The sequence below is a fragment of the Apiospora marii genome, assembly GCF_038362585.1.
Source record: "Apiospora marii strain CBS 49790 chromosome Unknown utg000002l_segment0_segment0, whole genome shotgun sequence".
In the NCBI taxonomy this organism is placed as follows: Eukaryota; Fungi; Ascomycota; class Sordariomycetes; order Amphisphaeriales; family Apiosporaceae; genus Apiospora; species Apiospora marii.
Window position 1 is genome coordinate 1,478,934 of NW_027117373.1, and position 27,316 is coordinate 1,506,249.

Genomic DNA, 27,316 nt, shown 5'->3' on the forward strand with positions numbered 1-27,316 from the left:
GGCTTTCACTTTCTTTTGACCTTGTGAAAGGAGAGACTAAAAAGAGAGAGTGGTTCCCGCTAGCTAGCTAGCGGATGGGTGGGTCTCCCAGCGGAAAAGCTTGTCGCAGTTTGTCAGCTTTTTATTCGACCTCCTCTCTGGCTACCAGGCTTGCGTTTCGGGGCATCCCATCCCTGCACCGGCAGAACTCGAGACAGTGACAGGTACCCGTGCCTGCTAATGTATGTGCGTCCGCGCGCCCGCGTCCGTCCCCATCCAAGAAAAGCAAGAGTGCCTGACTACTGCCCACCCACACGGCACTGCAGAGCCGGTCTTAATTTTCCCGTCCTCCACGTCTAGTTTCTTTTCCCAGATACGCTGTCTTTCGCTGAGGGAAGCCATTTACTCCCTTCTGCCAATCTGTCTCATGGCATACATGACCAATGACTGCGTTCCAATGCAATTGATATGTTGATATCTCATTATCTCGTATAATTATACATATATGCTAAGACAAATGGAACAATAAGAAAAATATTCGAAAGCAGCAGCCCCAATATGAGGCACCAAAGGTGACCAGCCTTGCCATGTACCGCCCATGTGCCCGAGCCATGTCGCTCTCAGTATTATGAATTACAAAAGATAGGGTGATAGGGTGAGAAATGCGGAGGGTCGTAGCATTGCTGCGAATGCTGTGTGAATTGTAGGGTATACAGATTACATGTAGTGGTAAATACAGAAGAATAAAATCTTTGTTCAAAGGATCGTAACGAAGGGGGTATATCCAAACCGCGTAGGCCGCCGAGGCAAGCTTTATCCGTCCGACGCAAAACCAGAGTGAACAAGAGCCCGTGAACGCCCTCGGGAGCGTACACCGCTTGCCCCACATCAACCTCTCTCCTCTCTCCCCTCTCTTTCTCTCGAATATATACAAAATCTCTCCAGAACCTAATTACACCTCCCACCAACGCCCAGGGGGTCCAGTCTAGCCTAGCCCTTAGTACTCGTATCTGTAGCACATAACACCGTTCAGGGTGTCGAGGACGTCGCCGACCTTGACGTCAGGGCGGATACCGCCCATGACGACCGGGGTGTCGAGAGTAAGAGGGGAGCCGTCAGCGATGGTTCCGCTGATGGTGGTGCGGCGCTTCTCGTCAACGTTCTGCCAGACGCGGAAGACACGGTCGATGTAGGAGTGGTGCATCCAGAAGGCGGGGTCACCGACGGAGCCGAGGACATCACCCATAACAGAGCCGACACCGTTGTGGCCGTAGCCGTGAGGGCCATACTCCCAGCAGCTCTCGAACTCAGGGTACGTCTCCTTGGACAGGCAGTAGTCCTCGAAGGTCTGGTCGCAGTTGGCAGTGGCGGTCTCGTCCACAGCACGAGACAAGCAGTGGTCGGTGTTGCCAGTGCCGGGGCCGACGTGGAGGGTGGTGTTGGCGAAGGCCTGGTAAATCGGTTAGTCTTCTTGCGCGTATCCATGTATATCCGGAGAATTATCTGATCAACTTACGCCATCGCGAATGCACGTGCCGGCACCGTCAGTGGGACCGGGCAGGCTGCCAAAGTAGTCGGGCGAGAACATGTCGAATTCGGCGAAGTGGCCGGCATCCTTCTTCTCGTCCCAGAAGACGAAGGCGCGGTTGAAGTTGCACTCCTCGCGGAGCATCTGCTCAAAGGTCCAGAGGAAGTAACGGTGCCAGAGAAGGAACTTGTTGTTCTGATGGATGTTAGGAGAGTACTGCTGGTGGATGCGGACCAGATCCTCGTATCGGTTCTGGGCCGGCGGGAATTTGCCGGACGGGGGCTTGTCCATCAGGCACTTGATTCCGTCGACGAGGGCGGTACGGTCCGAGGGCGAGTAGTTGCGCCACTCGAAGCGCAGGTTGGGGTTTGCGGCGCACGACTTGGCAGACTCGGGCGAGGCAAACTTGGACTGGAACGGAGGGGCGCCCTGGTGCGCAACCTTTGCGTTGGAGATCTGGCTGAGAGAATCCTGCTTGGGCGGCTTGGGCTCGTTCTTGCCGTGGTGGAAGAAGGTGCCGTTCTGGTCCATCATCTTGAACTCGGCCAGGGTGATGGTGTGAGCAGCCGGGGTCTCGTGGAGCTGCAGAGGGCGGGCAAGCTCCTTGATGAGCTTGTTGATTCCATGCTCGATTCTGTCGCCAAGGTCCTCCAAGCTGAAGGTGGTGGGAGCGGCCAGGGCCATGGAGGCACCGACGAGGGCCTGGGCGGCTAAAGAGAAACGCATGGTCACCGGTGATTTTTGATCTTCTTTCTGAAGTCTAGACTGTTGAGTCTAGATAAATGAATGACTAGAAGAAGATATGGTCTAATGAATGACGAGTGGTGGGAAACTGGTGGTTGGCGACAGGATGGAATCGACTAGGGATCATCTCTGGAGGAAGGCCTTTATAAGAAGACCATAGCAGGGTGGTCCCCATAGCCTGAAAGGGGGCCGATCGTCATGGACTGGGGTATATCATCTCTTGGCTCTGCCTTCTCCCCACCGTCTGTGGTTCCTGGGCTGGTTCCTGAATAGCAGGTGGCATACCGGAAATTGGACGAGGAGTGTACTGGGCCAAGCGGCGTCGAAACGGGCATGGCCCATGTGGGGAGGGGCTGCATGGCAAGCACGAATGAGGCGGCGGTAGCGTGCTAGGGTTCTGGGATCAGCAACGGGGCCTGAGGGGCGCCAGAAGCCAGAAGGGATAACACGAACGGCCATTATCTCAGCATATCCACTGCCGAGCTGGCAAAATACGACACAACGCCTGATCGAATTGAGATGGCAGATGATGTCCTAATGGACCATGGTAGGGCAGGAATCTATTGAAGCCTGCTAATAGCACCCATGCCCGGACGGTAGATGCGTTCGAGAGAAGCTACCGAACGGTGGACGAAGCTTTGGAGAGCAGGTACCAGGCGCGTACGGCCAAGTGAGCACATCAACATGCAATTGATCAAAGCAGTCGGCTGACCACTGGGACCCCTTTGCCGACCGTTCGGGAATTGGGCGTAGATGGCCAGATGGCCAGATACCAGATGCCAGAGCCGGCCAAAAATAACAAGAAGAAACAATCAAAGCATGTATGGCGTATGGGCCAGTCGACACGAGAGTACATCTGCAGCGAGCAGGGGGTGGGCATGGGATTTTCGCTCGTTGAGTCAGTGCCAGCCGTCAAAGTTAAATTGCTACTCGACGCACCCATGGATTCTCAATTACTCGTCCCCCCATAAGTTGCTTGTTTTGGGCTGCAAAAGGGTCCAATTGACTGACACACAGCCACATCCTGCCGGAAAAAGACTGGATGCTGGAAGTGAGAGGACTCGGAGGACAATAAGACCGACGGTCTGCACCTGCACTTCCGCCAACGACTGATTGCAGTGCAGCTGCCATCAGGCCAGTAGTCATCCGACCATGGACTTATTGGGGACCAAACCACTTCTCCAAATCCGGCACTGCTATCAAACAACATAACCGGCGATAATTCCGAATTGCACACATGCAGCTAAAGCAAACGACCAGCCTTTCTCATTATCAGCTGGCTAGCAATGCTGGCTGGCCGGTTGCGCAGTTCCTACTTGACCGCAAGACTTAAGGGAACAGCACACATGTCAGTAAACTGTAACGTTTCGTTGGAGATCCAATCAAGAACCAAGCACAGGCTATAAATCCGATGACAGCGATGAACCCAGTAGTAAGCCACGCCAAACGAGTTCGTCTGATACTGGCCTCGTTTGTTTTTTCTGTTTTGATTATTTTTCTTCTATCAACCTACTTACTGTAAGCCCCAACGACACGACACGACACGACACAAGCTTTTGTCCCTCGCACTACTCGTAGGGCACGCGCTGGTTCCGCTGGGATGGCACTGGAGAAGTCATCACGATTTTGATGCGTCCCATTTTATCGCAGACTGATGAATGTACCGCTGGGCCAAACTGATGGATCTTTCGGTACATTGGTATATGTCTTGTCAGAAGGACCAACGCCGACCCGTCGAAAAGCGTTGGCCTTAACGGCTCAGCCTGACTGCGGTTCTATTAATACATTTCTGTTGTAGTCGGGCATGCTGGTATCCGTCGCCATCACGGGCTGCTACCATTCCTCGTAACACGGACATCTGTCATGTCATGTTCGACCATGTTACTGATACCGATTCTGCAGCTCCGTTCCTGCATAGGCCAAGAACCTTATCTCTGGGATCTACAGGTACAGTCAGCGCCAGCCGGATTCCCAGCTCGCTTGCCGAATGCTACAGTACAGCCCTCCCAGGTTCCTTACTGTAATTCTGCAGCGGCCCACGACATAAAATTCGCTTGTTGGACGCGTCGTCACGCATCCATGTAGGCCAATCCCAATCGTGCCTTTCCTAATGCAATCTTCGTCTGCTGGCAAATAAGCTGCACTAGGGGGGCTTGGGGGATAATTTGGGGAGACGATCTCTGCACACTTTCAGGTACCACAGCAACACAAATTGATGAATACCGGGTCCCAGCGCAATGCATTGCTACCTATCCCTCTAGTCGTTCTGCGAGGTCGGCGCATTCCCGGCACATCCCCACTCCCAGCTCGGGCGGCAGAGCTTGCCGGATTAATATCTAGGTGTTGGTGCTAGGATTTTTTTCGTCCTGGAATCTGGAGCCGCGACGGTGACGTATTGAAGCCGACCAAGTGTTCGAGAAGTGCGCATTGTGGTCTCCAACGGAGACTCCGCGGGAAACCCCGCTTGTCCCGGACGTATGTATTCTCGCTCCATGTTGGCAGACTCGTTCTAGGGCTCTTCTGCCAGCGCGGTGCGCTCTTTGCTCGTGTCTGTCTACTGGCGTGTCATTTCCCTATACATGCAACAGTGTGTCGCGCCTATTCCTGGATTTAAGAGGGATGAAAAGTTTCAAGATGAATCGATCATATGCGGCACTTTATATAACATCAGCTGCCGATAAATGAAGCCCTGGCAAACACTTGGGCTTCCCGCCAACTCAAACGCACTTGGTGGTTGGCCAGTGTCTACTTAAGCTTACCGCTTAGGTAGCCTTACCCGGCGTTACTTGGTAGCCCAAGCAAGCCCGCGTTACAGGGGTGAACCCTAACAGCTACCGAACTCAGCCCATTGGTTCGGATGGTGGTCTTTCAACGCCGAACGGCTTGTGTCGCCATTGTATAAGGCGTACTGAGGCTGAAGCCACCAAGGCCTTTTTATCTTCGACGGTTTCTGGGGTTAGCATACATCTGTACATCTGTATCGTTTGGCGCCCATCACGGCGTTTCAATGCACAAGCCAAGACCTGTGGCTGGCAGCTTACGGCATTGGAAGCTTTGCTTATAACTGCACCTACTGAGCATCATCGAGACCAATTCGGCCAGAATCAAAGAGCTTGCTTGGCAAGCCCCCATGACTGTCTAGATGAGCTGGGTACCAAAGTGCTCTGGTTCAACCTTATACCAAACGCTTTGGAGGTGAGTATCAACGGTAACAACACAGACTGGAAGACACTGCACTGCCTGACTTGCCTCATGTTGGGTGTCATACTATAATGGCTGAATCAGACATCTGTACGCGCAGCGTCATTTGTTGCATTAATATATTCACGGGTTACATACAAGTTGTTGACGAAACAAGAACGCGATTCTTAGCTACATGTAGGTTAAACCAGGTGCCAGGTAGTGCTTGTGTTGACCATCTTTCATCAAGATTGGTAGGGGTATCCCGTTTTCTTCAATGTTTTGAGCTGAACTGCCCTACACAGCTATGATACCATGCACTTGCTCTTTCTCCCTCCCCTCAACCGTCTTCCCCAACTTATTCAAGAAAGCTTAGTTGAGGGGCTGGGGCAGGGGATAAAGTATCGATATGACGTCTCTTGGCATGTAGCTGCCATTGAAGACAACTGGAGCACATGTCTCAATTCTTTTCTGGGCACGGTATAGGAAGGTGAAATTTGAGTACATCTTCAGGGAATGGGAGATAGCTGTTGATGCCTTATTCTATACTGCTATAAAGCTCTTACTACATTACTGGGATAGACCGGTTAATGCACCGCTCAACCGAAAGTATGAACATGCAAGTATCTTGACAAGTTACAGCTAGCCAAAAGTGTTTTTGTTCTGTTCTTAGCTGAGGGAGAGCATTAAAACACTCGCCGCATACGGGTTGACCAAACATATTTGGCAGCTCAGCCAGCAGCGTTAAGAGAGCACCAAGTAATCAATCAGAGATGGAAGCTGTAGAACATTGAATGTACGCACACCAGAACAGGTGTAATTGCTAGGCGCGAAATAGATCAATGCTCCGTGAGCAGCTCTTGACCTCAGGCATAAGATCAGTCAATTAACAGCTAAGGAGCTCTTAGGTGGGGAATCATTAATCCGACCCCGCGGAAATCTTGGGCGGGCCGCTAGAATTTGGAGATTTTGGCGGGCAAGTCGTAAGGCAGAGAGGACCTGGTTAAAACAGCTTCGATTTACGACATCTAGCAGTTTAAAGTACCTGCTGTGTTCCTGCCGAATCCCTAAGCGTTATTATCAGCTGTTTGAGCTCCTGCGAGCCCCCGGGATTCTTCAAGATGGCGATGAGTACGACTCCCCCGACGAATTACCCCACCATAGGAGACCCTTTGCTAATATGAAGCTTCAGATCTGGATTTGTCAAATGGTACGAGCTGTCCCTGTGTGGCCGCCACGGCGCTCCGGCATACTGACAGATATCACTTGCAGCGTCGGTGATGAAAGATGAGCAGGGTAGACCTTTCATCGTGGTCCGAGAGTACGTCACACCCGTCACGCCCCCCGCTATCCATGGAAGAGGACAACTTTAACAAACTCCTGTGAGCAGTCAAGGAAAGAAGAAGCGCCAATACGGAAACGAGGCCGTCAAGTCCCACATTCTCGCCGCCCGAACCGTCGCAAACGTCGTCAAGACATCTCTGGGCCCCCGAGGCCTGGATAAGATTCTCATTTCCCCCGACGGCGATATCACAGTCACAAACGATGGAGCCACCATCTTACAGCAGATGGAGATCTCCAACCACATAGCCAAGCTGTTGGTCGAGCTTTCGAAATCCCAAGACGACGAGATTGGTGACGGTACGACTGGTGTCGTTGTGCTGGCGGGTGCGCTGTTGGAGCAGGCTGCCGAACTCATCGACAAGGGAATCCACCCCATCCGAATCGCCGATGGCTACGACCAGGCCTGCGACATTGCCGTTGCTGAGTTGGACCGGATAGCAGACACGATCGAGTTCAGCCGGACGGACACAGAGAACCTCGTCAAGGTGGCACGAACAAGTTTAGGAAGCAAGATTGTGTCCAAGGCACACGACCAGTTCTCCAACATCGCCGTCGACGCCGTTCTGTCTGTCGCCGATTTCGAGCGAAAGGACGTGGACTTCGAGCTGATCAAGGTCGACGGTAAAGTCGGTGGTTCTCTGGAGGACACTCTTCTCGTCAAGGGTGTCATTGTGGACAAGGATTTCTCCCACCCCCAGATGCCTTCCGAGGTCAGAGACGCCAAGATTGCGATCCTGACATGCGCCTTCGAGCCGCCGAAGCCTAAGACCAAGCACAGACTCGATATCGGTACCGTGGAAGAGTTCAAGAAGCTCCAAACTTACGAGCGCGAAAAGTTCATCGAGATGATCCAACAGATCAAGGATGCTGGTGCCAACCTGGCCATCTGCCAGTGGGGCTTCGATGACGAGGCCAACCATCTGCTGCTGCAGAACGAGCTTCCTGCGGTGCGATGGGTTGGTGGTCCCGAGATCGAGCTGATTGCTATCGCCACGAACGGAAGGATAGTACCGCGATTCGAGGACCTGAAGCCGGAGAAGCTGGGAACCGCCGGCGTTGTCCGTGAGATGACCTTTGGTACGACAAGAGAGAAGATGCTGGTAATTGAGGAGTGTGCCAACACCCGCGCTGTCACTGTCTTCGTCAGGGGCAGCAACAAGATGGTACGTGACTGTTTGAATCTCTAACTCTAAGTGGGTCGACTGCTAACTCCTATACAGATCATCGATGAGGCCAAGAGATCCCTGCACGACGCCCTGTGTGTTGTGCGTAACTTGGTTAGAGATAACCGCGTCGTCTACGGTGGTGGCGCCGCTGAAATTGCCTGCTCGCTAGCAGTCGAGGACGCCGCCGTCAAGACCCCCGGCCTGGAGCAATACTCTATGCGCGCTTTCGCCGAGGCTCTGGATACCGTGCCCATGACTTTGGCGGAGAACAGTGGCATGAACCCCATTGCCACCCTCGCCGAGGTCAAGTCTCAGCAGGTCAAGGGCGGCGATGAAGTCCGAGGCAAGCTGGGTGTCGACTGCATGAACAAGGGCAGCAACGACATGAAGAAGTCCTTCGTTATCGACCCCCTCATTGGCAAGAAGCAGCAGCTCCAGCTGGCCACGCAATTATGCCGCATGGTCCTCAAGGTTAACAACGTCATTGTCAGCGGATCTGGCGAGGAGGACTTCTAAGCCAGCCCATGACATAAGGACGAACGACATTTAGATTAGTAATGAAGCCTTCAGGGGCAGGTCAAACCAACGCGGCGCAGCTGTAAAGGCACGGCGAAGGGGGCTTGTGTACCACTCATAGACTACTGTACAGCCATGATACCTGATAAGAGCTTAGACAAAACAAATGATGTCGTTGGTTTAACCAAAATTATATGCACTTCGCTGAAACCATACGTGATAAATATGCCGACGTGGTATGAAAACCAGAAACCTAGACAGAACGAGAGACTATGACCCCAAAACACTGACTGCCATCTATGTTAAGCCGCGTTGTCAAGACACCATGTGCTTAATCACAGACATACATAGGCATTCCAGAACGAACAGTCCACACATCCAAGTACAGTTGTATAGCAAGCATGCTGAAATGTAAGTCAAGTCCATACATACATGAGCCAAGGGAAAAAGAAACCCTCCTGCGACGCTTATTTACCTTTGAAAAAAATAACTATACGCTCTTCCTCCGATTTGTACGCCCATTTGGTTTTCCTCGTTTTCCCTCTTCAGTTCTACTCGCACAGATTCACCTGAGCCTATTGCCGCTGCTACCTCCTTCTCTCATCATCTCTATATCTTGTCACGCACCCATGCGCCTACGCCGCGCCTAAGCTCTAGGTGGTCATCCATACCCATGTGCCATTCCATCTACGCGAAACCGAACCCCTGCGCGTTCTCCAGCGCCATGCGCAGCCTCTCGGCCAAGGCCTCCTTGTCGCGGTACTCGGGCAGCAAGAGGGTGCCGTAACAGGTGTAAGCGGTAGGCAAATGCCCACCATCTCCTTCCTCCTCGCCGTTGCGCTGGACGACGAACTGGATATTGCGCATGCCGCCGACGGGGACGCGGTCGGACGCGGTGACGAACTCGAGCAGCTTGCGGCGCATGCCGTCGTCGTAGCGGCGGACGACGCTCCAAAAGTCGCGCACGGTGCGGTGCGAGGCGTCCCAGCCGACGTAGCGGGCTGCGCGCTTGAGCTCGCCGATGTCGATGTCCTGCTGGCCCTCGACGAGCGACTGCAGCAGCGGCGCGTTGAGCAGGCGCAGCGACTTGGGGTGCGGGCAGGTCCGGAACCCGCGCGCGAAGGCCGCGAACTGCGGCGCCACGCTCACGTCCGTCAGGTAGCGGATGTAGTCGCTCACGTAGGCCTCGCGGTTGTCGCCCGTGACCAGGGGCGCGTCCTCGGGGTTCTCGCTGCTGCTCGCGGGCACGCTGCTCGAGAACTGCGGCCACGTGGCTGTACTGGACGCGTCCATCTCGCGAGAGACGGGCTGGCCGAACATGGAGACGGAGAACTCGTAAGTGCGGGCGAAGATGTCCTCGACGGCGCCGTCCTTCTCGTCCCACTCGAGGAGCGTGGTAAGTCCGTTGGCGAGGTCTGGCCAGCCATCGGCAATGTGGTGAAGCTCCGTGACGGGCTCGCCAAGCAGCCGCTTGTACAAGGCCTTCGGGAAGGTGATGGGAAGCGTCAATCCGTTGTGCAAGGCGAGAGAGATCAGGAGACCAATCAACTCAAACTTCCAATCCGGTTGCAGAGAACCTGGCTGGAACCAGGTCATCCGGGTCCTGTCATCTATGGCAAAGGCGCCGAAATCCGGGTTCAACGCCTCGGCGATGGCCAGACGGAAAAACTCCTGCTGAACGCCGCCCGAGTCAAAGCCTTCCTCTCCGGAATCCTCGCCAAGATGGACTTTGAGGGGTCTCATGAGCTCACGCTCCTCCCTCCGCCACAGCTGGTCAAACGCGTCTCTGATTACAGTCTGCCTGCCAATGTCCAAAATAAGGAACTTGGCCGACGGGACTCTGAGAAGGTCTTGAAGGACATTTCGCTGGTGCGGTTCGGTAACTAAGCTGTCGGGCTCTACTATTGCGCGGATCCGGCTCTGCAAGGAATGGGACTCCTCATAGGCTCGACTCATGCGGGAGAAGTTAATGCCACGAAAGTAAGACACCAAAGATGACGGATGAAATATGTAAGGATAGTCCAGCAAATGGACCTTTTGGCGGGTGGAGTTGCAAGTCAGCCACGAGACTGGCATGTTGATAGCATCCAGCCGGTCGCCGAAATATTCCGTGCGAAAAGCAGCGTCGGCTAACATGAGAGAACTCCGCTTCGAATCTGTGTTTTGTTAGCCTACTAGTATGTTACTGGAATGAGAGACTCAGATAACTTACACATGGCCTCGAATAGCGAAAGGGCACCGCCAAAAGGGCCATTACCAGCAACTTCGGGTTTGCCTTCCCACTCGCCCATCATAATGGTTCTCGCCCAGTCGAGCAGCAGCACGGGAACTCGCTTCTCGTGCATTTGTCTTTCGGCATCAGAAAACTCCACAAGCGTCTGAGGATAGCTGTTGGATATCTCGATATGCGATAGGAGGGTTTCGAGTATGTCGGAGTTGCCACCAACGTCTTCTTCGTCTTGATCAAACTGCAACAGTTCATCAAAATACCTCCGTGCAGGTATAGCAGTCAGTAGCCGCCTCGCCAATCGCAGTGCCAAGTCATCCGAGAACGCATCCTCATACTGAAGACACAAAGACGTTGGTTGGGATGCAATAGCTCCCGAACCTGATCTTGTGAGGCCGTGGGATCGGATTCGTGACATGTCCATGAGTTGTTTAGGATCTTCTAACAGTGGCGCAAGGGCCACCAGAGCGTGGAAACATACGGACAGGACCGCGCCGGCTTGGTCGTTCGTGAGTGGCCGGGAGTGTTTTGGGAATCCTTTGGCGTTTGGCACCTGGGGTGTCTGAAGTGCCCTGGGTGGAGCAAATAGACTCGATGAAGCAATCCACAGGCTATCCAACACCAGACTGGGAGCGACTCGGGTCATGCGCAACATGTAGTACCATAGGCTTTGAGAGTCCAGCAAGGTGTCGCCTTCGCCGAACGACTCGAGTATGGCGTATGGGTCACTCAAAGTGTTGAAAATGCTCTGCTCAATGAACAGCTTCCACTCGAGCCTCAGGTTGGAACGATAGGCGCCGTCTGCTCCCCTTTTGCGCCTCAAAGGTTTGGATTTCCGCCTGAGAGAGTTCTCTATGGAAGGAGGCTCAAGCATGTGCGTCTCCGTGGTCCCGTCCTCCTGAAGCACATCGCAAATGAAATCTATCGTATCGTTACGCAGACTCGGTAGTGACTGTGGCAGCGTTTCGTCAATGCTGACTTCGCCCTCAATGACACCGTTGCTCGCATCGGAACACTCCGAATCCATCAAAGTACCACGCGTGGGGTTTGGTTCGGTGATAACATCGCCCCCTGCTGGATGTACGCCGTTGGCCTCTCTGTCACGGACATCCGAATTACTCCATTTGGCATCTGTGGCTGTTGGGCTGCTGAGTTCCTGTTCCAACTTCTCAGACGATGATTGACGCGAGAGAACAGGACCTGAAACCGAAAATCCATTGGCTAAATGATCCAGTTGTCCCGTATTTGCCCGTGGTGATTTCAATCCAGACAGGGGTTGGTCAGGATGCTGCTCCGAGTAGTGGTCGGATGTGACCTTAATCTGAGGCCTGGCCGATGTAGAAGTTCGGAGCCTGGCGCTAGATCTCTTCTTTGAATGTCCTGGCCGAGTCGCCTGGTTACTAGCCACCCCATTAGGTAGAGGTTTCCGATCCACGTCTTTGTCTCCATCATCGGGCGAACATCCGGGAGCCTGGCGTGCATCGGGCGGCAACGGCCTTTGTGGCGGAATGCGAGGAGAGCCTGGCTTGTCGTAGCGGGGCTCTTCAAAGTCCACCGAAGTTGATCCTGACGGTACGAACTGTCCATCCAGTATGTCAATGCGGTTAGGGGAGTTCTCTTGGGGATCAGCTGCCGTCGAGCTTCTCATTACTTGAGCTGCGTTCTCTGATATAGCCTCGAGATTCTGAGGTGTGAGCCACTCCAACATCTTAAAGGCAACGGTGCCAAAGACATTCGCAGCGAACGATCTATAGTCCTTGCGTATAGGTCGCTCGGTGATCGTCACCCGGGCGACGACATGACTTGGGGATCGCGTCCCGCCATGGGGTCTGCGGGGTACCGCATTGCCACTCGCCTGGCTGCCTTCCACTGGAGAGGCCGAATACGCCGCTGCTTTGGGGCTAGAAGGAGATGATGGCGATTTCGGCTTCTCCTCTTCCTCTAGGGTGTTCGTACGATGGTAGCTGCTATGAGGCTTGAACGGCTTGGGCTGCCCACGCTCCGGCGTACGAACGCCTGGTTTAGGCCCAAATATTAAGGGTTTTATCGCATCGCCCGGCCCCTTCGAGCCCTGTAGATTAGGACAGAGCCTCGATTCTGGGTTATCCTGGCTGGCAAGGTAAATGGCCAACGTTCTTGCACTGGTCGGGCTATAGCGCCGCATGGGGGCCCGGCCAGCTAGGCGTGTGCGGCAGCTGAAGCATGTAGAATTTGGGCAGTCGTCGGAACCGCAGCCGTATCGGAGCTGGTATATGAACTTCTCGACCAGCAGCTGGATGTTGTGTCGACGACTGGCGCGGTAGATGGCATGCACACGCTTGGGGTTCTCGATGTCTATGACCAACTCCTTCAGCTCGGCAGGGGCATCTATGGGCAGTCGCGAAAAGGGAACCTCTTCCCACAGGGCGGCGAGGATTTCTGCTTCGAGGCTGCCATGGCCATGAGCGCAGTCGGGCATCCTTGTCGTGTCGCGTGTCATGACATGGAGGTCGGGTCGCACGGGATTCCGGCAGCAAATGCGCGGCAAATGCCTCGGGGGGTCACCCTCGTTTGCGCGGACAAGAGGGGATGGCGGTATCGATGCGGCCGAGGGCACAGAATTGCAGACGTATCGGAGGTCGTGTTGTTCGTATTGAAATGTGTAGGGAACACCGGCCGATCTGAAGAAAGAGGATCGGTTCCTGGGAGTTGATGGGCCTAGGGGCGGGTTGGGGCAGGCTCGGTCAAGCTAGCAGCAGCGGTGGTTCTGTGTTGCAGCTCGCAGGCGGCGTCTCGTCAACCAGGGCTCTGGTGCTCTGGCCTCGATGTTATCTAACGTAGTCGGAGAGCGACAGGAGGCCTGAGTCCATCATGCGAAAGAACACGCTCGGTATGTCAGCCTCGTCATACAAAAGATGCATGGATGGTAGTAGATGAGTGTTTAGGTGCTACGCAATGATGGGCAATGGATGGTTCCCAGCGCACCTAACGACGGACGGTCCACTAGGTCTAGGTTTCCGGCCGGGATCTGCGGCATACGCCAAATGTAGACGGCCAGCTTGACCAAGTGTTCAAACTTCCAAGCCGTTAGGGGCCACTACCTACGTATGTACCTACTTATGTAGTTACTCCTGGAGCAAGACTCCATTCGTCCATCAATCAACATTCGACAAAAAAGTCCATCGCATCGCATCGCATCAGCTTTTTCCGCGAATATCTCCATGCCTGTATTGACCATGCACATGCACATGCTCACAAGTCAAGGAAACTGGAGGTCCTGCCATACCATGCCATGCCATGTCATGTCCCATCATTCATATTGTTGTACATATGACTGTAACACGGCCGGTGATATCCATCACCCAATGCAGTCGGTTGCATCCGAGCTAACGGGAACAAACCGGTATTTGTGTTCCTTGAAATCGATATGGATTAAGTAACGAGGCAAAGAGTTGGTTTTTGTCCTGAAAACTGCTAAACCTAGTAGATCCCGAGCGTTGAACTGCATGTCATTTGAGTTGCTTTGTGGGGAGACCGGGGGCGCGCCCGACTCCCAGCGACTTTTGCTCGGGCTGTCACCCATGATAACATGGCGACATTGGCCTCTCCAAAAGTCTCGTCCTGGCGACTGCTGTTAACACTTGTGAAGGGAGAACTTGGCGCTGCTGAGGGCTCGTCTCCAGGATCAATATTACATAACTTTGTATAGAAGGTTCTATAGTAGGAGTCATAAGCGGACACCTATTAGTCAGTGGTGCAGGGCATGGGTATATGCATCTCTATTAGGGTAGATGCAAAATGTATACTACCGGGCTGCTACTGGTATTCAATGGACCGCCTGTTAGGAGGATTGCCGACTTTCCCCATCTTTTCCCTATGTTTTTCCCTCTTGGCGTTCAGCCCTGGACTTTGGGCCTTTGCATGCCCTGACGTACCTGCTGAAATTTTGCCTGATGACTGGAGATTCGATCAAAACCCCCACCACATTAGATAACGCCACCCACACGATAAACCCCTCCATCAGATGCCCTGGACTTTTGTCTGAGGACTTTTCACCTGCCATTTCCCTGTCAAGTCAAGGAAAGAAGTTCATGAGCTTCGCTATTTCTAGGAAAAAGACTCTTTAAAGGGCCTTAAAAGGTAGGAGACAGGACTCCGACTGTTTATCCCACCTCGCGACTGCTCCTCGTTACTAACATCTGGAATTGCGTAGCAGCTACGACAGCAGCCAGAAGGAGCGCACTGCCGAGTCCACTATCAACACTTTAACGGTGGCGGACTCTGTCACCTTCTGCATACCTTCTCCCGACATCTCCCTCACCAATCGTACTTAAGCCGATTGTTGTCGCATACTCCACAGCATACGAAGACTCAATTTTCAAGCCTTTAACTGCGACCTTGGCAACTGATAGTCTCTCATCAGCTCTTGTCCGCCCGGTCCGGTTGTCTACAGAGTCTCCATAGGAATCTACACCTCGATTGTTACTTCGATTTGCAGTTCGCCTGTACCTACACCACCATTCATCACAATCGCATTAAATTCAGCTACATCCATTTGGTGGTTGCATTCACCCCACGTCGATTATGGCAACAATATCTTCGAGCAGGCCTTCAAACGGCGCTGCTGAGAAGCCCGATACTTCCTCCCACCAGTACACCTGCAACACTTGTCAAGTGGCTTTCAGGTTTGCTGAAACCCAGAAGAGTCATATGAAGGGCGACTGGCAGTAAGTACAAGAGTTACCTCGTTCTCCCTCTCTTCCTTTGGCTTGATCACATCGACTGACCAATTCTTCTCCTTAGCCGGTACAACCTCAAGCGCCGTGTAGCTTCTCTGCCTCCCATCTCTTCTGAAGTCTTCACCGAGAAGGTCCTGCAAGCCAGGGCTGCCACTTCCGCCGAAGCTGACAAAGCCGGTTTCCAAAAGCCCTGCGAGGTTTGCCAGAAGAACTTCTTCAGCGAGAACTCTTACCGGAATCATCTGGGAAGTCAAAAGCACAAGGCTAGAGAGATGGCCATGCAGCGCAAGGGACAGAGCGTGAACGCCGACGATGCCAGCTCCGTCATGAGCTCTACTTTCTCCCTTGGGGAGCCATTGCCCGTAGAGAAGGAAGATGTCGACTCCGATGCTGAGGATGAGTTCAGCGAGGTTGTCGAGAACATGAAGAAGACCAACCTCAAGGAGCGCTCTGACAACGAGAGGCCGTCGCCTGTTAAGCGACCTTCCAACCCCCAGCCCTCCGACCAAGCGCAGCGTGAGAGACAGCACGTGTCCGAAAATGCCGATGAGGCTACTTCTACGGCTGCGACTCCCGTCCCTACCGTCACACTTAAGTCGTGCTTGTTCTGCAACTACCAGTCGCCGACCGTCCCTCTGAACGTCACTCACATGGAAAGAATCCACGGATGTTTCATACCCGAGAAGGAGTACCTGGTGAACCTGGATGGCTTGATCGAGTATCTGCAGGGGCGCATTCACGAGCTCTGTGAATGCTTGTACTGTGGCAAGATGAGAAACAATGCCTTTGCGGTACAGACACATATGAGAGACAAGGGACATTGCAAGATCCCCTACACCACTGAATATGAGCAGCTTGAGATTGGAGAGTTCTACGATTTCCGCAGCACCTACTCCGACGACGAAGAATCTGACGACGAGTCTGTTGACGGCGACAAGCAGTCGGGCGGTGTCAAGCTGGGCGCACGACGACCAGCCAAGGCAGTTGGAGAGGATGGCGAAGAGATCACGGAAACAGAGGAAGGCTGGGAGACGGACAGCTCGGAATCATCATGCGATTCGGATGATATCACATCAGTTCCGATTGAGGGCCATATTCATCAATATGAGCGACTTGATAAGCACCCCCATCACTCCTCTCACGACCCTCGCGCTCACCACCAACCAGATGGCTGGCATTCACATGCTCACCAGCACCGCGCCATTTTCTATGACGATACATCTTTGCACTTGCCTTCTGGCCGTGCCGTAGGCCACCGGTCTTTGGCGAAGTACTACCGCCAGAACTTGCACAGCTACCCCACCCCCGAGGAGAGAGCCGAGCGACTGGCTCTCGAAGGCAGCACTGTGGAACCCGGCGAGCCCAGTGGCGACAACCAGGTTGCTCGTCAAGAGCGTGGCCGAACCACCGCAGTCATCCCCCGCGACCAGGGTGGTGTTGGCATGGTTGGCGTGACGGACGAGAAGAAGAAGGAAGTCAAGCGTGCTGAGAAGCGTGCCCGTAAGGTGGAGCACAACGCCCAGCGACGCCAGGAATGGAACGTCAACAAGAAGGGCAACCAGCAAAAGTACTACAACTACCAGAGTAAGTCTTGCCCAGCCATAACCGTTTTCCGTCAACACATACTAACCCCATTGCAGTCTTGTAGATACAGCCCGTTGGCTACAGTGTCGCAACTACTTTTGTCTGTCACTGTGCGACAATGGCCATTCGCAGATGACAGCGCTAGATTTGCATTTTTCGTTGCCCCAACCCGTTTGCATTGAATTGCTATAGCCGGTCAAAAGTTTCTCGTATATAGAGAGCATCATCAATCATCATTCGGCGATTGCCTACATTGTGTAGTCCGCTCTTATGGCAAATGTGAAATGTGAAGTTGAAGTACCCATCAACACGGGAAGAGGCACAATTTCTCCGGCCTGGCCCCTCTACTTCTATCTTTATACAGGTGTTGTTGGTAAGTTTCTCCGGGGCCAGACTCCACTGTAGATGAGTGAGTGTTGGTCTCATGTCCAAGAGATCCGAAAGGCCCGAAAGTGGCAAGCAGTGTCCAACAAACGTGTTCTTCTGGGCCCCTACGCCTCCTTTCCTCAGCCTCAAGATGACTGGTACAAGACGGGCCTATAGAATAAGTCGATAATGAGTCTCATTTGTCTGCCAACCAGCCAGCCGGGTCCAGGACAAGAGACGAGTTCGCTCGCTCGGGAAGATCCGAGGCTTGGTGTGGAGTTTAGCCGTTGCATGTGTTATGGAGACCCGCATACAATTTATATCAGACGACAGCAGGGGCTGCAGGGGTCGGGGTCGACCCAGGCGATCCCTTCATCATTCCATGCTCACCCACGCTGTCAACCGACCGGTAGCACCTGAAACTGCCAAATTACCGTGGTCGTGGGGCACGGCATCCAGATTCGTGATATGTCTGCCGTATAAAAGAACGGCAACGACTTCGCAATGGCCGGTTTCTCTTGATTTTGCTTCCACGTCGCATTCTCGCACTCTTGCCTTCTCACCCCACGTTCGTTTTCATCTCAGCGGCTGAGTCGCTCGTTGTCATTCATTCATTCATTCTGCAGAGCAAGTCTCTACACTCCCACCCTCACTCTTTTTCCAACCTTTTGCCACCATGATGTTCGCCTCGCAGATTTCGAGCACCGTCCTGCTCGCCGCCAGCGCCGTCTCGGCCGGCACCGTGCTCTGGGACGGTCGTTTCAACGACTACGCCTCGTCGGCGGACCTGGACAAGTGGTCCTTCTCGAACCCGGTGGGCGAGTACCAGTACTACATCCACGGCAAGGGCGAGACGGGCGAGTACGTGGACCTGTCGGCCGACTACAAGAACCCGGCCGACGGGGCGTCCAAGCAGGGCGTCAAGATCTCGCTGACGGACAGCGCGTTCTGGAACGGCGACGCGATGCGCCGGACCGAGCTGATCCCCGAGACCAAGGCGGCCATCAACAAGGGCAAGGTCTACTACCACTTCAGCATGAAGCGGTCCGAGGCCAACGCGCCCTCGGTCAACCGCGAGCACCAGATCGCCTTCTTCGAGAGCCACTTCACCGAGATGAAGGCCGGCTGGATCAGCGGCGCCCCCGGCGAGTCCGACCCCGCCCTCCGCTGGTTCGCCGACAGCAAGTCCCAGTGGGACACCCCCTGGGAGGCCGGCGTCTGGCACAACGTCGCCTACGAGATCGACTTCGACGCCGGCACCGTCGGCTTCTGGCACTCGACCGGCGCCGACGCCCTGAAGCAGGAGGTGGCGCCCGTCAAGGCCAGCACGTCGAGCAACGGCGCCGACTGGCACCTGGGTGTCCTGGAGCTGGCCCGAAACGGCTACAAGGATGAGAACGAGGATATCTTCTTCTCCGGCGTCTACATCGAGAGCGGCGACTTGACCACTGCCATCGGTTCTGGCAGTGCCGCCGGCTCCGCCGATGCTGCTCCTGCTCCTGCCCCCGCTCCCGTTGCCGCCCCCGTTTCTGCTCCCGCCAAGCCGGTCGCCAGCAGCAGTGCCGTCGCCCCTGCCCCCGTCCCGACCACTCTGGCGACTTCGGCTAAGGCCTCGTCGGCTCCTACCTCGTCGGCCCCCTCGTCGGCCCCCTCGTCGGCCCAGCCTACTCAGGCTGCCACTACGAGTGCCGCTAAAGCCAGCACCACCGCCCGGCCATGTAAGTAATATTCATGCTACAGCCCTTGAGTAGATGTAATCTAACTTGTTCTGGACAGGCCGCAAGCGAAAGGCCAGACACGTTCAGCGCGCTGCCTAGAGAAAGCGGCGTGATTCGAAAGTATCCTGCCGTCTTTCCCAGACGATACCCCGGTTCAGCGGGGCCTTTATTCTACCGCCCTGTACTTAGACTAGTTATGTAAATATAACAAGCGCCGAGTGCATTTATTCCAAGCTTGAAATCGTCCCGTTTTCCCGCCATTAATCTAACCGCCGGGCATGAGGACGTGACGAGAACCAGCAGAGTATGAGTAACAAGAGGCGTAACAGGGCGCCGGCGGGCAGTTAATTGCACCGGCTGGATCGTGGGAGACACTAGCCAACGCTCGCTGCGCTTCTCGTGGAATAGTGATCGTGCCATGTTTCGAGCCGCCCCACCGTCGGCGCGAATAGCTGTTCCAGGGGTCCAGGGGAAAGTCTCCGAACAAACACATTGACCTGCGTTTTGATTCCACCTATAAGAAGCCAGCCGAGGTAGTTAGCCGCCGCCGTCAACCAAGGTAGAGAGAAAATTGGTATCCCGAATCTTGAAACGCAACTAGTCACTCTTTTATTTATCGATCGAAATCATGTCCGACCTGGCGATAGCGAAGCCCCTGAAGCTCCGATGTGGACTTGTACTGCCCAATCGCCTGGCCAAGGCCGCCCTGGCGGAGGGTTTGGCTGACAGGGATGCACTTCCCAGTCGGGCAACTAACGCTGTTTACAGCGAATGGGCGAAGGGCGGCTGGGGTCTAGTGCTAACCGGTACGTACATGCATGCATGCCTTACTTACAGTATAGCATGGCTTACCTAATCCTATAACCGTCATTTGTTCAATTATTATTCAATTTCTCATTAATCTGGCCCTCTACTAATCTTTTGTGTAACAATATACTAATACCGATACTGGTCTGATACAGGCAATGTGGACGTCGACACCCAGTACGTCGGCGACAAGGCCAACGCCGCCTACAACCACGCCCTGGAGCGCGAGGCCTTGCTCGAGGTCTGGAAGGCCTGGGCGCATTCGTGTAACCCGGACGGCAACACACCGACCGTCGTCCAGATCAATCACCCGGGCCGCCAGTCGCACCGGGGCGCTGGCACGCGCGGGATTTGGGCCCCTTCCATCGCGCCCAGCGCCGTCGGCCTCGACTTCGGCTCGGGCTTGTTAGCCCGTCTGATGGGGGCTCTCGTCTTCGGAACCCCGCGCGAGATGACCGGCGATGAGATCCGGCACGTTGTTGACCGCTTCGCCGAGACAGCTAGGCTGGCCGCCGAGGCTGGATTCGCGGGGGCTGAGATCCATGCGGCGCATGGGTACCTGTGAGTACTCTCTCCCTCTCCCCGCTTCTTTCTTTCCTAGTTTCCCTTTCACCTTTCGTCGTAAAGCTATAAGTCCGATTGGCTGACCGAAACAACATACAGCCTGGCCCAGTTCCTATCCGAGAAGTCCAATAAGCGCACCGACGCCTACGGCGGCTCGCCCGCCGCGCGCGCCAAGATCGTCGTCGATATCATCGGGGCGATGCGCGCCGCGGTGCCGCCAGGGTTCTGCATCGGCATCAAGCTCAACTCGGCGGACCACCAGTCGCCCGCGGAGCTGGAGGCCTGCCTGGCGCAGCTCCGGCTCATCGCCGAGGCGGGCGTCGACTTTGTCGAGGTCAGCGGGGGCACGTACGAGAATCCCATCGTAAGTCACGAACCAAGCCAGCCCTTCTCTTCTTCTTTTTTTTTTTTTTTTTTTTTTTTTTTCCTGGTACGCTATACTGACTCAGGGGAAATGTTAGATGAGCACTGGCAGCACAGCCGAAGAAACCACCACCAACGCCCCCGTCGATGAGAAGAAGCAGCCGCCCCCGAAGAAATCAGAGCGCACCAAAGCCCGCGAGGCCTTCTTCCTCGAGTTCGCGGGCGCGGTACGCGAGGAGATCGGCGGAGACGTGCCCCTGATGGTCACGGGCGGCTTCCGGTCGCGCGCGGGCATGGAGGCGGCGCTGGCCGGCGGGGGGTGCGACCTGGTCGGCATCGGCCGGCCCGCGACGGTGAAGCCCGCATTCCCCAGGGAGATCCTGCTGAATCCCGATGTTAGGGACGAGGCCGCTAGTCTTTTCATTGAAAAGATTCAGCCCGGGTGGTTCCTCCGGATGACGGGCGTGCATGCGCTGGGGGCGGCTGCGGATAGTGTAAGTTTAAGACCCTTGTGTCTCATCACCCCTGACTTCGAATACTATGAAGTTTTTTCTTCTGACACACAGAACTTGCAGCTTCATTACCGGCGCCTTCTCCAGAGCCTAGCTTATAGAAACAAGGCATAGTTCCCGTAACCTGTGCCTTAGCTTAGAATAATGGAAACTTCGAAACGGCTTGTCTTTCATGTCTGCTCTTGCAGCCATTCATCTTGGAACAGCTCTCCAGCAGTGCTGCGTCGTGCTGAATCCCACTGAAGCATCTTCCGCATGAAGTTTTGGAAATCGTCTCTTTTCACCCCCCGCAAGATGGGTTTCCATCTCCTCCAGCGACGTCGGGGCTGGCAACCCGATCCCAGCAGTAAATGTACCTGAAAGATTAGGAATGTGAGCTAAATAGAAAAATAAGTCTGCAATGGGAGGATTCCATCAGTACGACTATAGCATACCTTCATCAGAAAAGAATTTGCTAGCCAGGCGGCCACGCGCAAGGAGATCCTTTGGCGGAGGCCCTAGCAGCGCGGTGATTTCAGCAAGATGTGCCCTCCTTCGGTAAGCATGATGTTCTGGGTCAATGCCATGAAACAGTTGACTTCGTTCATATATATCCCAGGCCTTGGCTCTCTACCCATTAGCCTAGCTGTGCGGCAGCACTCTCCTCGAAGGAGGCATGTGCTTGGCCAACGGAGCGCGTACCATGCATCCGACATTCCAAATATCAATCTTGTAGTCCCAGGGAGCTCTCAAGGTCACCTCGGGGGCCCGATAGACGTTGGGCTGTACGCACTCGAGGCGCTCACTACTATCTCCAAATACGGCGGAGCCGAAGTGGCACAAGACCGGCGGGCCAAGTATGCCGGTGGATCTGATCGCTCGGGACGTGTAGATGGTCCTCCCGTCTACCTCCTTGCGCGGACAGGGATTGTGCACCTCTTCCTCCTCGAAGTCGGTGAAGACGGAAGGGTCCGTGATGCCAAACATGATGTTATCCGCCTTGATGTCTATCAGGATTGGTCAGCTCACTACTACTCGTTCGGGGAGGGGGCGGGCAGGGGCGGTGGAAAGAACGGCCTTTACCGGTGTGAACAATTTGGCATTCATCATGCAAGTATTCCAAGGCGAGGAACAGGTCTTTCAGGACGAAGCGCACCCCAAAGGCGGTAAGCCGCCGGGGTGAGCTGCAACGGATGGCCCTCTCGACACTCTGTCCCAGAGGCGGGTGGGCGAGGACCAAGTGTTGTTGTCCGTCCGGCCCGTCGACTCGGAAGGAGTCGAGCAGGGTCCTGACGGCGCCCCGGCCCGGATGGCTTGACGCGCGCTGCTCCATGCGCTTATAAACGGCAATCTCGTTTCCGACGCGCTCTCCAAGGGCCCTGGGAGCGTATGTAAACCTTTAGGGCGACATGGCGATCCTGGCTAATACTATTGGGTCAGTCAGGATAGGAGCGATGGGCTGCGGGAGCGCAGCAGGGTTCCGCATACCTCGTCAGGTCATGCGCCAGCCAGACTGTCGAACTGGCGCCGAAACCAAGCTTCCCGACCACCTGATACCGGCCGGCAAACACTTCACCGATACGCACGGGGTAGTAGCGCGCCGGGAGATAGTCTGGCAACGCCTCTTCCTCCACTTTAACGTCTGGGGGGATTGGAATGAAGTTGGGGTTGGCAAATATGCGCGGCCGCAGCAGTACCCGACGTTTTAGTCGAGACCACGCCCGTGAGATTGGTGGCATGTCCACGGCCTGGGAATGTCATTCAAGCAAGGGATGTTCAATTGAAGTGTATCCCAGCTAGGGCGTGGTAGTCTGTTGATGCTCTCATACCCACATGTAGGTAGATAGGCTTGCAGAAATAGCCATTCACGATAAAGAGCTCGCAGACCTATGGAGGTTAGCACGACTGCGTGGCTTGCAGCTGAAGCAAGGATATGATATCAGGTCGAGCCTCGTGCGGTGCGCTAGGACGTGGTGTAAGGGGTGCTGTACACCATCCACAGGTATCAAATGTAGCAGGCGGCGATGTATTCATATTACCATTATTTCCTCACGGTTTACTATTTCAACTGGAATATGTTGTACAAGGGGTTACGCACAGTTAAATGCAGAACATTATCCCCCGCGGTCGTCTCAGGGTTAAGTAATGCTTGCTCAAGGCCTCGTATTATATTCCGCCCCAGGAATATGACAAGCCCCCTCAACCGAATCCCCAGTAACCAGCTCAACCGCCTTCCCCCGCGCCCCAAACTGCGCCAGCGTCCCGCCCCCCGCGGCACCGGCGTGGTACCGCGGCCACCCTTGTCCGCCAGCGAGCCCGGGTCCGTGACGAAGTCGAGGAAGTAGTCCTGCATCGTCACCGAAGTCTCGACCTCGAGCGGCGGGACCTCGCCGGGCGCGATGCCGTACGAGCCGAACACCATGTAGAGGTCCGAGTAGTGGTACGCTCCCAGCCACGGCACGCTGCCGGCGAGGTTGGCAAAGTCGCCCGCCCAGTGGTAGCGGTACGTGGCCAGACCCAGGCCGTCGCGCGCCGCGCTCGACTCGTGCGCGGGACACACGAAGCGCGTCGTGCCCTTGACGACCGTCTCCTCCGACGGGCCCTCCGTGTAGTTGGACAAGGGCACGTAGGCCAGCGCCGAGCCCTCGCGCGCCGTCGTGCCGATGATGGACGGGATCTGAGCGACCTGCCCGTCGAGATAGCGCTGCGTGTAGTTGGAAAAGACCCACTTCTCGTCCGGCTGGCTGCTGAACGAGATGGGCGGCTGCGACGGGTCGACCAGGGTCGAGTTGTCCTGGTACTGGCCGACGAAGTTGCTGATGCGCTGGAAGGGGACGCGGCGCATACACTCGAGCTCCTTCTTCTTGTTGTTGTCTCCCGAATCGCCACAGCCCAGCGCCTTGGCCACGAACGTGAAGTTGGTGCCCGCGTAGTCCCGGCTCCCGAAGTTCATCAAAGCGGACCCGGAGCTCGTGATGGCCGCGCGCACGAGCGGGTCCTCGGGGTGCGCGAACAGGTACCCGTCGGCGGCGATGGCGCTGGCCGACTGGCCCCAGAGCGTCATGCGCGCCGGGTCGCCCCCAAAGGCCGCGATGTTCTCGGCCACCCACTCGACGGCCGCGCGCTGGTCCTGGCGGCCGAAGTTGCCGTTGCCGTCGAGCCCCGCGGCGTGCGGGTTGCCGAAGATGTTGACGCGGTAGTTGGTCGTCACGACAATGTGCCGCTGCGAGCGGTGCACCCACTGCGACGGCAGCTGCGTCGGGATGTTGACCCCGCCGGTCTGGTCGCCGCCGCCCGTCAGGTAGATCACGACGGGCAGCAGCTTGTCTTTGTCGTCCGCGCCGCTGTTACTCGCGTTCGCGGGCGTCCAGATGGCGAGGCTCAGGCAGTCCTCTGCCGAGTTCTGCGCGGCCCGCCCGTCGAAGAGGCTTTGTCCGTAGTTTACGATTAGGTTGCCTGTGATATTCAGGCCCCATACTGCCGAAATCGCTGACACGTATTGTGGGCACGAGGGCCCATAGGTGGTACTGTCAACCACCTCGTCGGAGTCGTCGAGGCGCTTGGGTGACGTCCATCTCAAAGGGCCGACTGGGGGCTTGAGTATCAAGTCTGTCAATGTCTTGAATTGCAGTTTGGGCCTTGGGAACACTGACCTTGGCATACGGGATATACTTGAACTGCCTGACGTCCGGATAGGTGTCATTGTAGTCCCCAACGAAAGTGCCGGTCCTGGTCTGGACAATCAGGTTGGGATCAGGTTGGTCACCACTGGAGGGAGAACCCGCAGACACCAAGGAGGCAGCTGCGAGTGCGATGGCTGAAGCGAATAAGCCGAGCATCGTCACAGTCACGTCCACAACTTGAGTATGTCTGACCTTCTCCTGGCAAAACTATGGCAGGATAGCTTGGGTTAAAACAGGGCTGAGGGCCAGGTCACCAAATAGCGCGATGATGCTTATATACCCATGCCATATTCTCCGATCACCAGGCATCGGCTTCCATATCGGAAGTGGGCCGTTGTAGTATAGCAGGTATACGACCAGCGAGTGGTACTTTGCGGGGTTCATAAGCCCGCGGTCCACTGCTCGATTAACACTCACCCCATCTTGTCTTTTTGATATCGTCGTCTAAAGCTGACTAGTGCTTCTGTAACTCTGCTCCTAAGGCATGAATATGTAAGACATCATTCTTCCAAGGGCCTTGGAGTTCACCGTTGCTGATCTAGGTTGATTTGTGGAAGGCTGGAGGCGGGCGGCTTTGGAGTACCGCGATGTTTCGTGGAAAGATGGGGTATGAGTTTCTCGAGAACATTTACCCCCATACCCCATACTGACCCACTACGGAGGTAATGCCGGTACTTTGGCAAGCTTCGCAGCGGTGACCGGCTTTGCCGGCAATTGCCTTTTGAACCCTCGTGGACAAAATTTGACAGAGGTAAATGGCTTCAATAATATTTTCCTCTGGAAGAATTTTGCTTGGGATGCGATTACCTGCCCACATAGGACCATAAAGAAGGTGTATGAGCTTTACTTGCGGCTGATGCTGTTTGAAGTAAGAGCCCCATGCAGAAGAGGGAGGCTGCAATACGAAAGAGGGTTCCGACAACCCATCGCAGCGTGCCCAGGAGCCATCAAGTGAGTGAAAACACGTAGCAGTAGACCTCAAGCCATCATATTTGTTGTAGAAAAATCGAGCATGAAATTCATTAACGCCCATGTCCATGGAGACCTGAACCAAAGCCTCGGCTTCGAGCACGGAGTCTTGCAACAGGACTCTTGGCCTCGCTGAAAACATCTACTGGTACAAACCGCACAGCTGTATTTAGCCATTGACTTTGCGTAACCCCCTGCATCATGAACTCGGGTCGCAGTAAGACCCCAAAGGAAAAGCCTCCCTAGCGATTGCGATTATCGTCGTGTACCCCATCAATATTCTTGCTGGGATCATCTCCAGACCAGGAACATAAACTAGATCAAGCCGTCTTCTTCCACTGTGTGTAGGCGCCAATCAAACTGCTGACGGTACCGGCCAAGCCCACGAACCCGTCATCGAAGCTGGTCCATGCCAGAGCCGAGGTGGGAATGGTCAGATCGCACAGGTCGGAGAGCAGCTGCATCTGGCTGGCAGATCGCTCACTATAACGCAATTCATCAGTACGAATTCTTTATGAGAAGGCTAGGCAATCACTTACATGGCGATGCGCTTAGCCTCCACGACGCCCTCGCCCTCCTTCTTGTCGACCTTGGCCTCGCGCTCGCGCAGGCGGTAGAGGGTGTAGAACTGGGCGACGACGCTGCACAGCAGGCCCATGGCCCAGAAGCGGTAGGCCTCGCGCTGGGCGCGGGGGGCGCCCTGCCACTTGCGGACGCCGAGGGAGTCGAGGACGGTGGCGGCGTCGAAGGTGAGGTAGCCGGCGTAGCCGAGCTGGCGGCCGACGGCGGCGTAGCGGAGGACGGGGTCCATGGTGGCCTTGGAGTCGGCGGCGGTGGCGGCGGCCTTGAAGTGCTCGACGTTCTTGCCCACGCGCATCAGCTTGCGCGCCAGGCCGAACTGCTTCTTGATGGCGTCAAAGGGCGCGATCTCGCCCTTGGTCCCGTTGGTGCGCAGCAGGTACCACGCGTAGAAGCGCGAGAAGTACTGCAGCGTGCGCAGCACCTTGTCGCGGCCCGCCGTCGTCGCGACGAACTTGAGGTAGTGCGACACCGAGGGGTGGTAGATGAGGGCGTCGGCGACCATGTTGGGCGGCTTGGCTGGGTTGGGTCGAACAATCTACAGAGTCGCGAGGGTGGGTGGTCACTGGAGGTCTAAGTACCTGATTGGCGCTGTGTGAGTTATTCGGAATGCCGCCAATGGCGTTTTGATGGGAGAAGTCGAGAGGATGGATTATCGGGTTTTAATTAAATAGGAATAAGTGAAGTGAGTCTGAAAGCGCGAGTAAGTAGATTTAATGGGCGGCAGTTTAATTTACTACCTGTTTGGGATCGCCATTTTCATGAGACAACTCCAACTCCTTTACCTTCC

At 55.3% G+C, this 27,316-nt stretch overlaps 9 protein-coding genes across 9 annotated transcripts; 4 read left to right on the plus strand and 5 right to left on the minus strand.

Annotated features, from left to right (window-relative positions):
• Positions 1-976: 976 nt before the first annotated feature.
• On the minus strand, positions 977-2,233 carry PG985_002153 (Di-copper centre-containing protein; the record flags this gene model as incomplete). The annotated part of the gene is made up of 2 exons (XM_066821922.1): positions 977-1,429; positions 1,496-2,233. The coding sequence occupies 2 exons, from the start codon at positions 2,231-2,233 to the stop codon at positions 977-979; spliced, it is 1,191 nt and encodes a 396-aa protein (XP_066689354.1).
• A 4,319-nt stretch (positions 2,234-6,552) lies between these two features.
• On the plus strand, positions 6,553-8,457 carry PG985_002154 (T-complex protein 1; the record flags this gene model as incomplete). The annotated part of the gene is made up of 5 exons (XM_066821923.1): positions 6,553-6,562; positions 6,624-6,641; positions 6,704-6,752; positions 6,822-7,938; positions 7,996-8,457. 5 exons carry the CDS (start codon positions 6,553-6,555, stop codon positions 8,455-8,457), a joined length of 1,656 nt encoding a protein of 551 aa, XP_066689355.1.
• Positions 8,458-9,144: 687 nt separating this feature from the next.
• PG985_002155 (hect domain protein) lies at positions 9,145-13,142 on the minus strand (the record flags this gene model as incomplete). Its single annotated transcript, XM_066821924.1, has 2 exons — positions 9,145-10,613; positions 10,670-13,142. 2 exons carry the CDS (start codon positions 13,140-13,142, stop codon positions 9,145-9,147), a joined length of 3,942 nt encoding a protein of 1,313 aa, XP_066689356.1.
• A 2,105-nt stretch (positions 13,143-15,247) lies between these two features.
• On the plus strand, positions 15,248-17,050 carry PG985_002156 (c2h2 type zinc finger containing protein; the record flags this gene model as incomplete). The annotated part of the gene is made up of 3 exons (XM_066821925.1): positions 15,248-15,390; positions 15,467-16,986; positions 17,043-17,050. 3 exons carry the CDS (start codon positions 15,248-15,250, stop codon positions 17,048-17,050), a joined length of 1,671 nt encoding a protein of 556 aa, XP_066689357.1.
• A 978-nt stretch (positions 17,051-18,028) lies between these two features.
• Positions 18,029-19,169, plus strand: PG985_002157 (uncharacterized protein; the record flags this gene model as incomplete). Its single annotated transcript, XM_066821926.1, has 2 exons — positions 18,029-19,070; positions 19,129-19,169. 2 exons carry the CDS (start codon positions 18,029-18,031, stop codon positions 19,167-19,169), a joined length of 1,083 nt encoding a protein of 360 aa, XP_066689358.1.
• A 529-nt stretch (positions 19,170-19,698) lies between these two features.
• On the plus strand, positions 19,699-21,430 carry PG985_002158 (uncharacterized protein; the record flags this gene model as incomplete). Its single annotated transcript, XM_066821927.1, has 4 exons — positions 19,699-19,876; positions 20,033-20,438; positions 20,541-20,805; positions 20,903-21,430. 4 exons carry the CDS (start codon positions 19,699-19,701, stop codon positions 21,428-21,430), a joined length of 1,377 nt encoding a protein of 458 aa, XP_066689359.1.
• Positions 21,431-21,508: 78 nt separating this feature from the next.
• On the minus strand, positions 21,509-23,034 carry PG985_002159 (CMGC/SRPK protein kinase; the record flags this gene model as incomplete). The annotated part of the gene is made up of 5 exons (XM_066821928.1): positions 21,509-21,672; positions 21,751-21,925; positions 21,998-22,294; positions 22,389-22,692; positions 22,784-23,034. The coding sequence occupies 5 exons, from the start codon at positions 23,032-23,034 to the stop codon at positions 21,509-21,511; spliced, it is 1,191 nt and encodes a 396-aa protein (XP_066689360.1).
• Positions 23,035-23,354: 320 nt separating this feature from the next.
• On the minus strand, positions 23,355-25,134 carry PG985_002160 (uncharacterized protein; the record flags this gene model as incomplete). The annotated part of the gene is made up of 2 exons (XM_066821929.1): positions 23,355-24,914; positions 24,949-25,134. The coding sequence occupies 2 exons, from the start codon at positions 25,132-25,134 to the stop codon at positions 23,355-23,357; spliced, it is 1,746 nt and encodes a 581-aa protein (XP_066689361.1).
• Positions 25,135-26,267: 1,133 nt separating this feature from the next.
• On the minus strand, positions 26,268-27,031 carry PG985_002161 (Peroxisomal membrane protein PMP27; the record flags this gene model as incomplete). Its single annotated transcript, XM_066821930.1, has 2 exons — positions 26,268-26,430; positions 26,487-27,031. 2 exons carry the CDS (start codon positions 27,029-27,031, stop codon positions 26,268-26,270), a joined length of 708 nt encoding a protein of 235 aa, XP_066689362.1.
• Between the last annotated feature and the right edge of the window lie 285 nt (positions 27,032-27,316).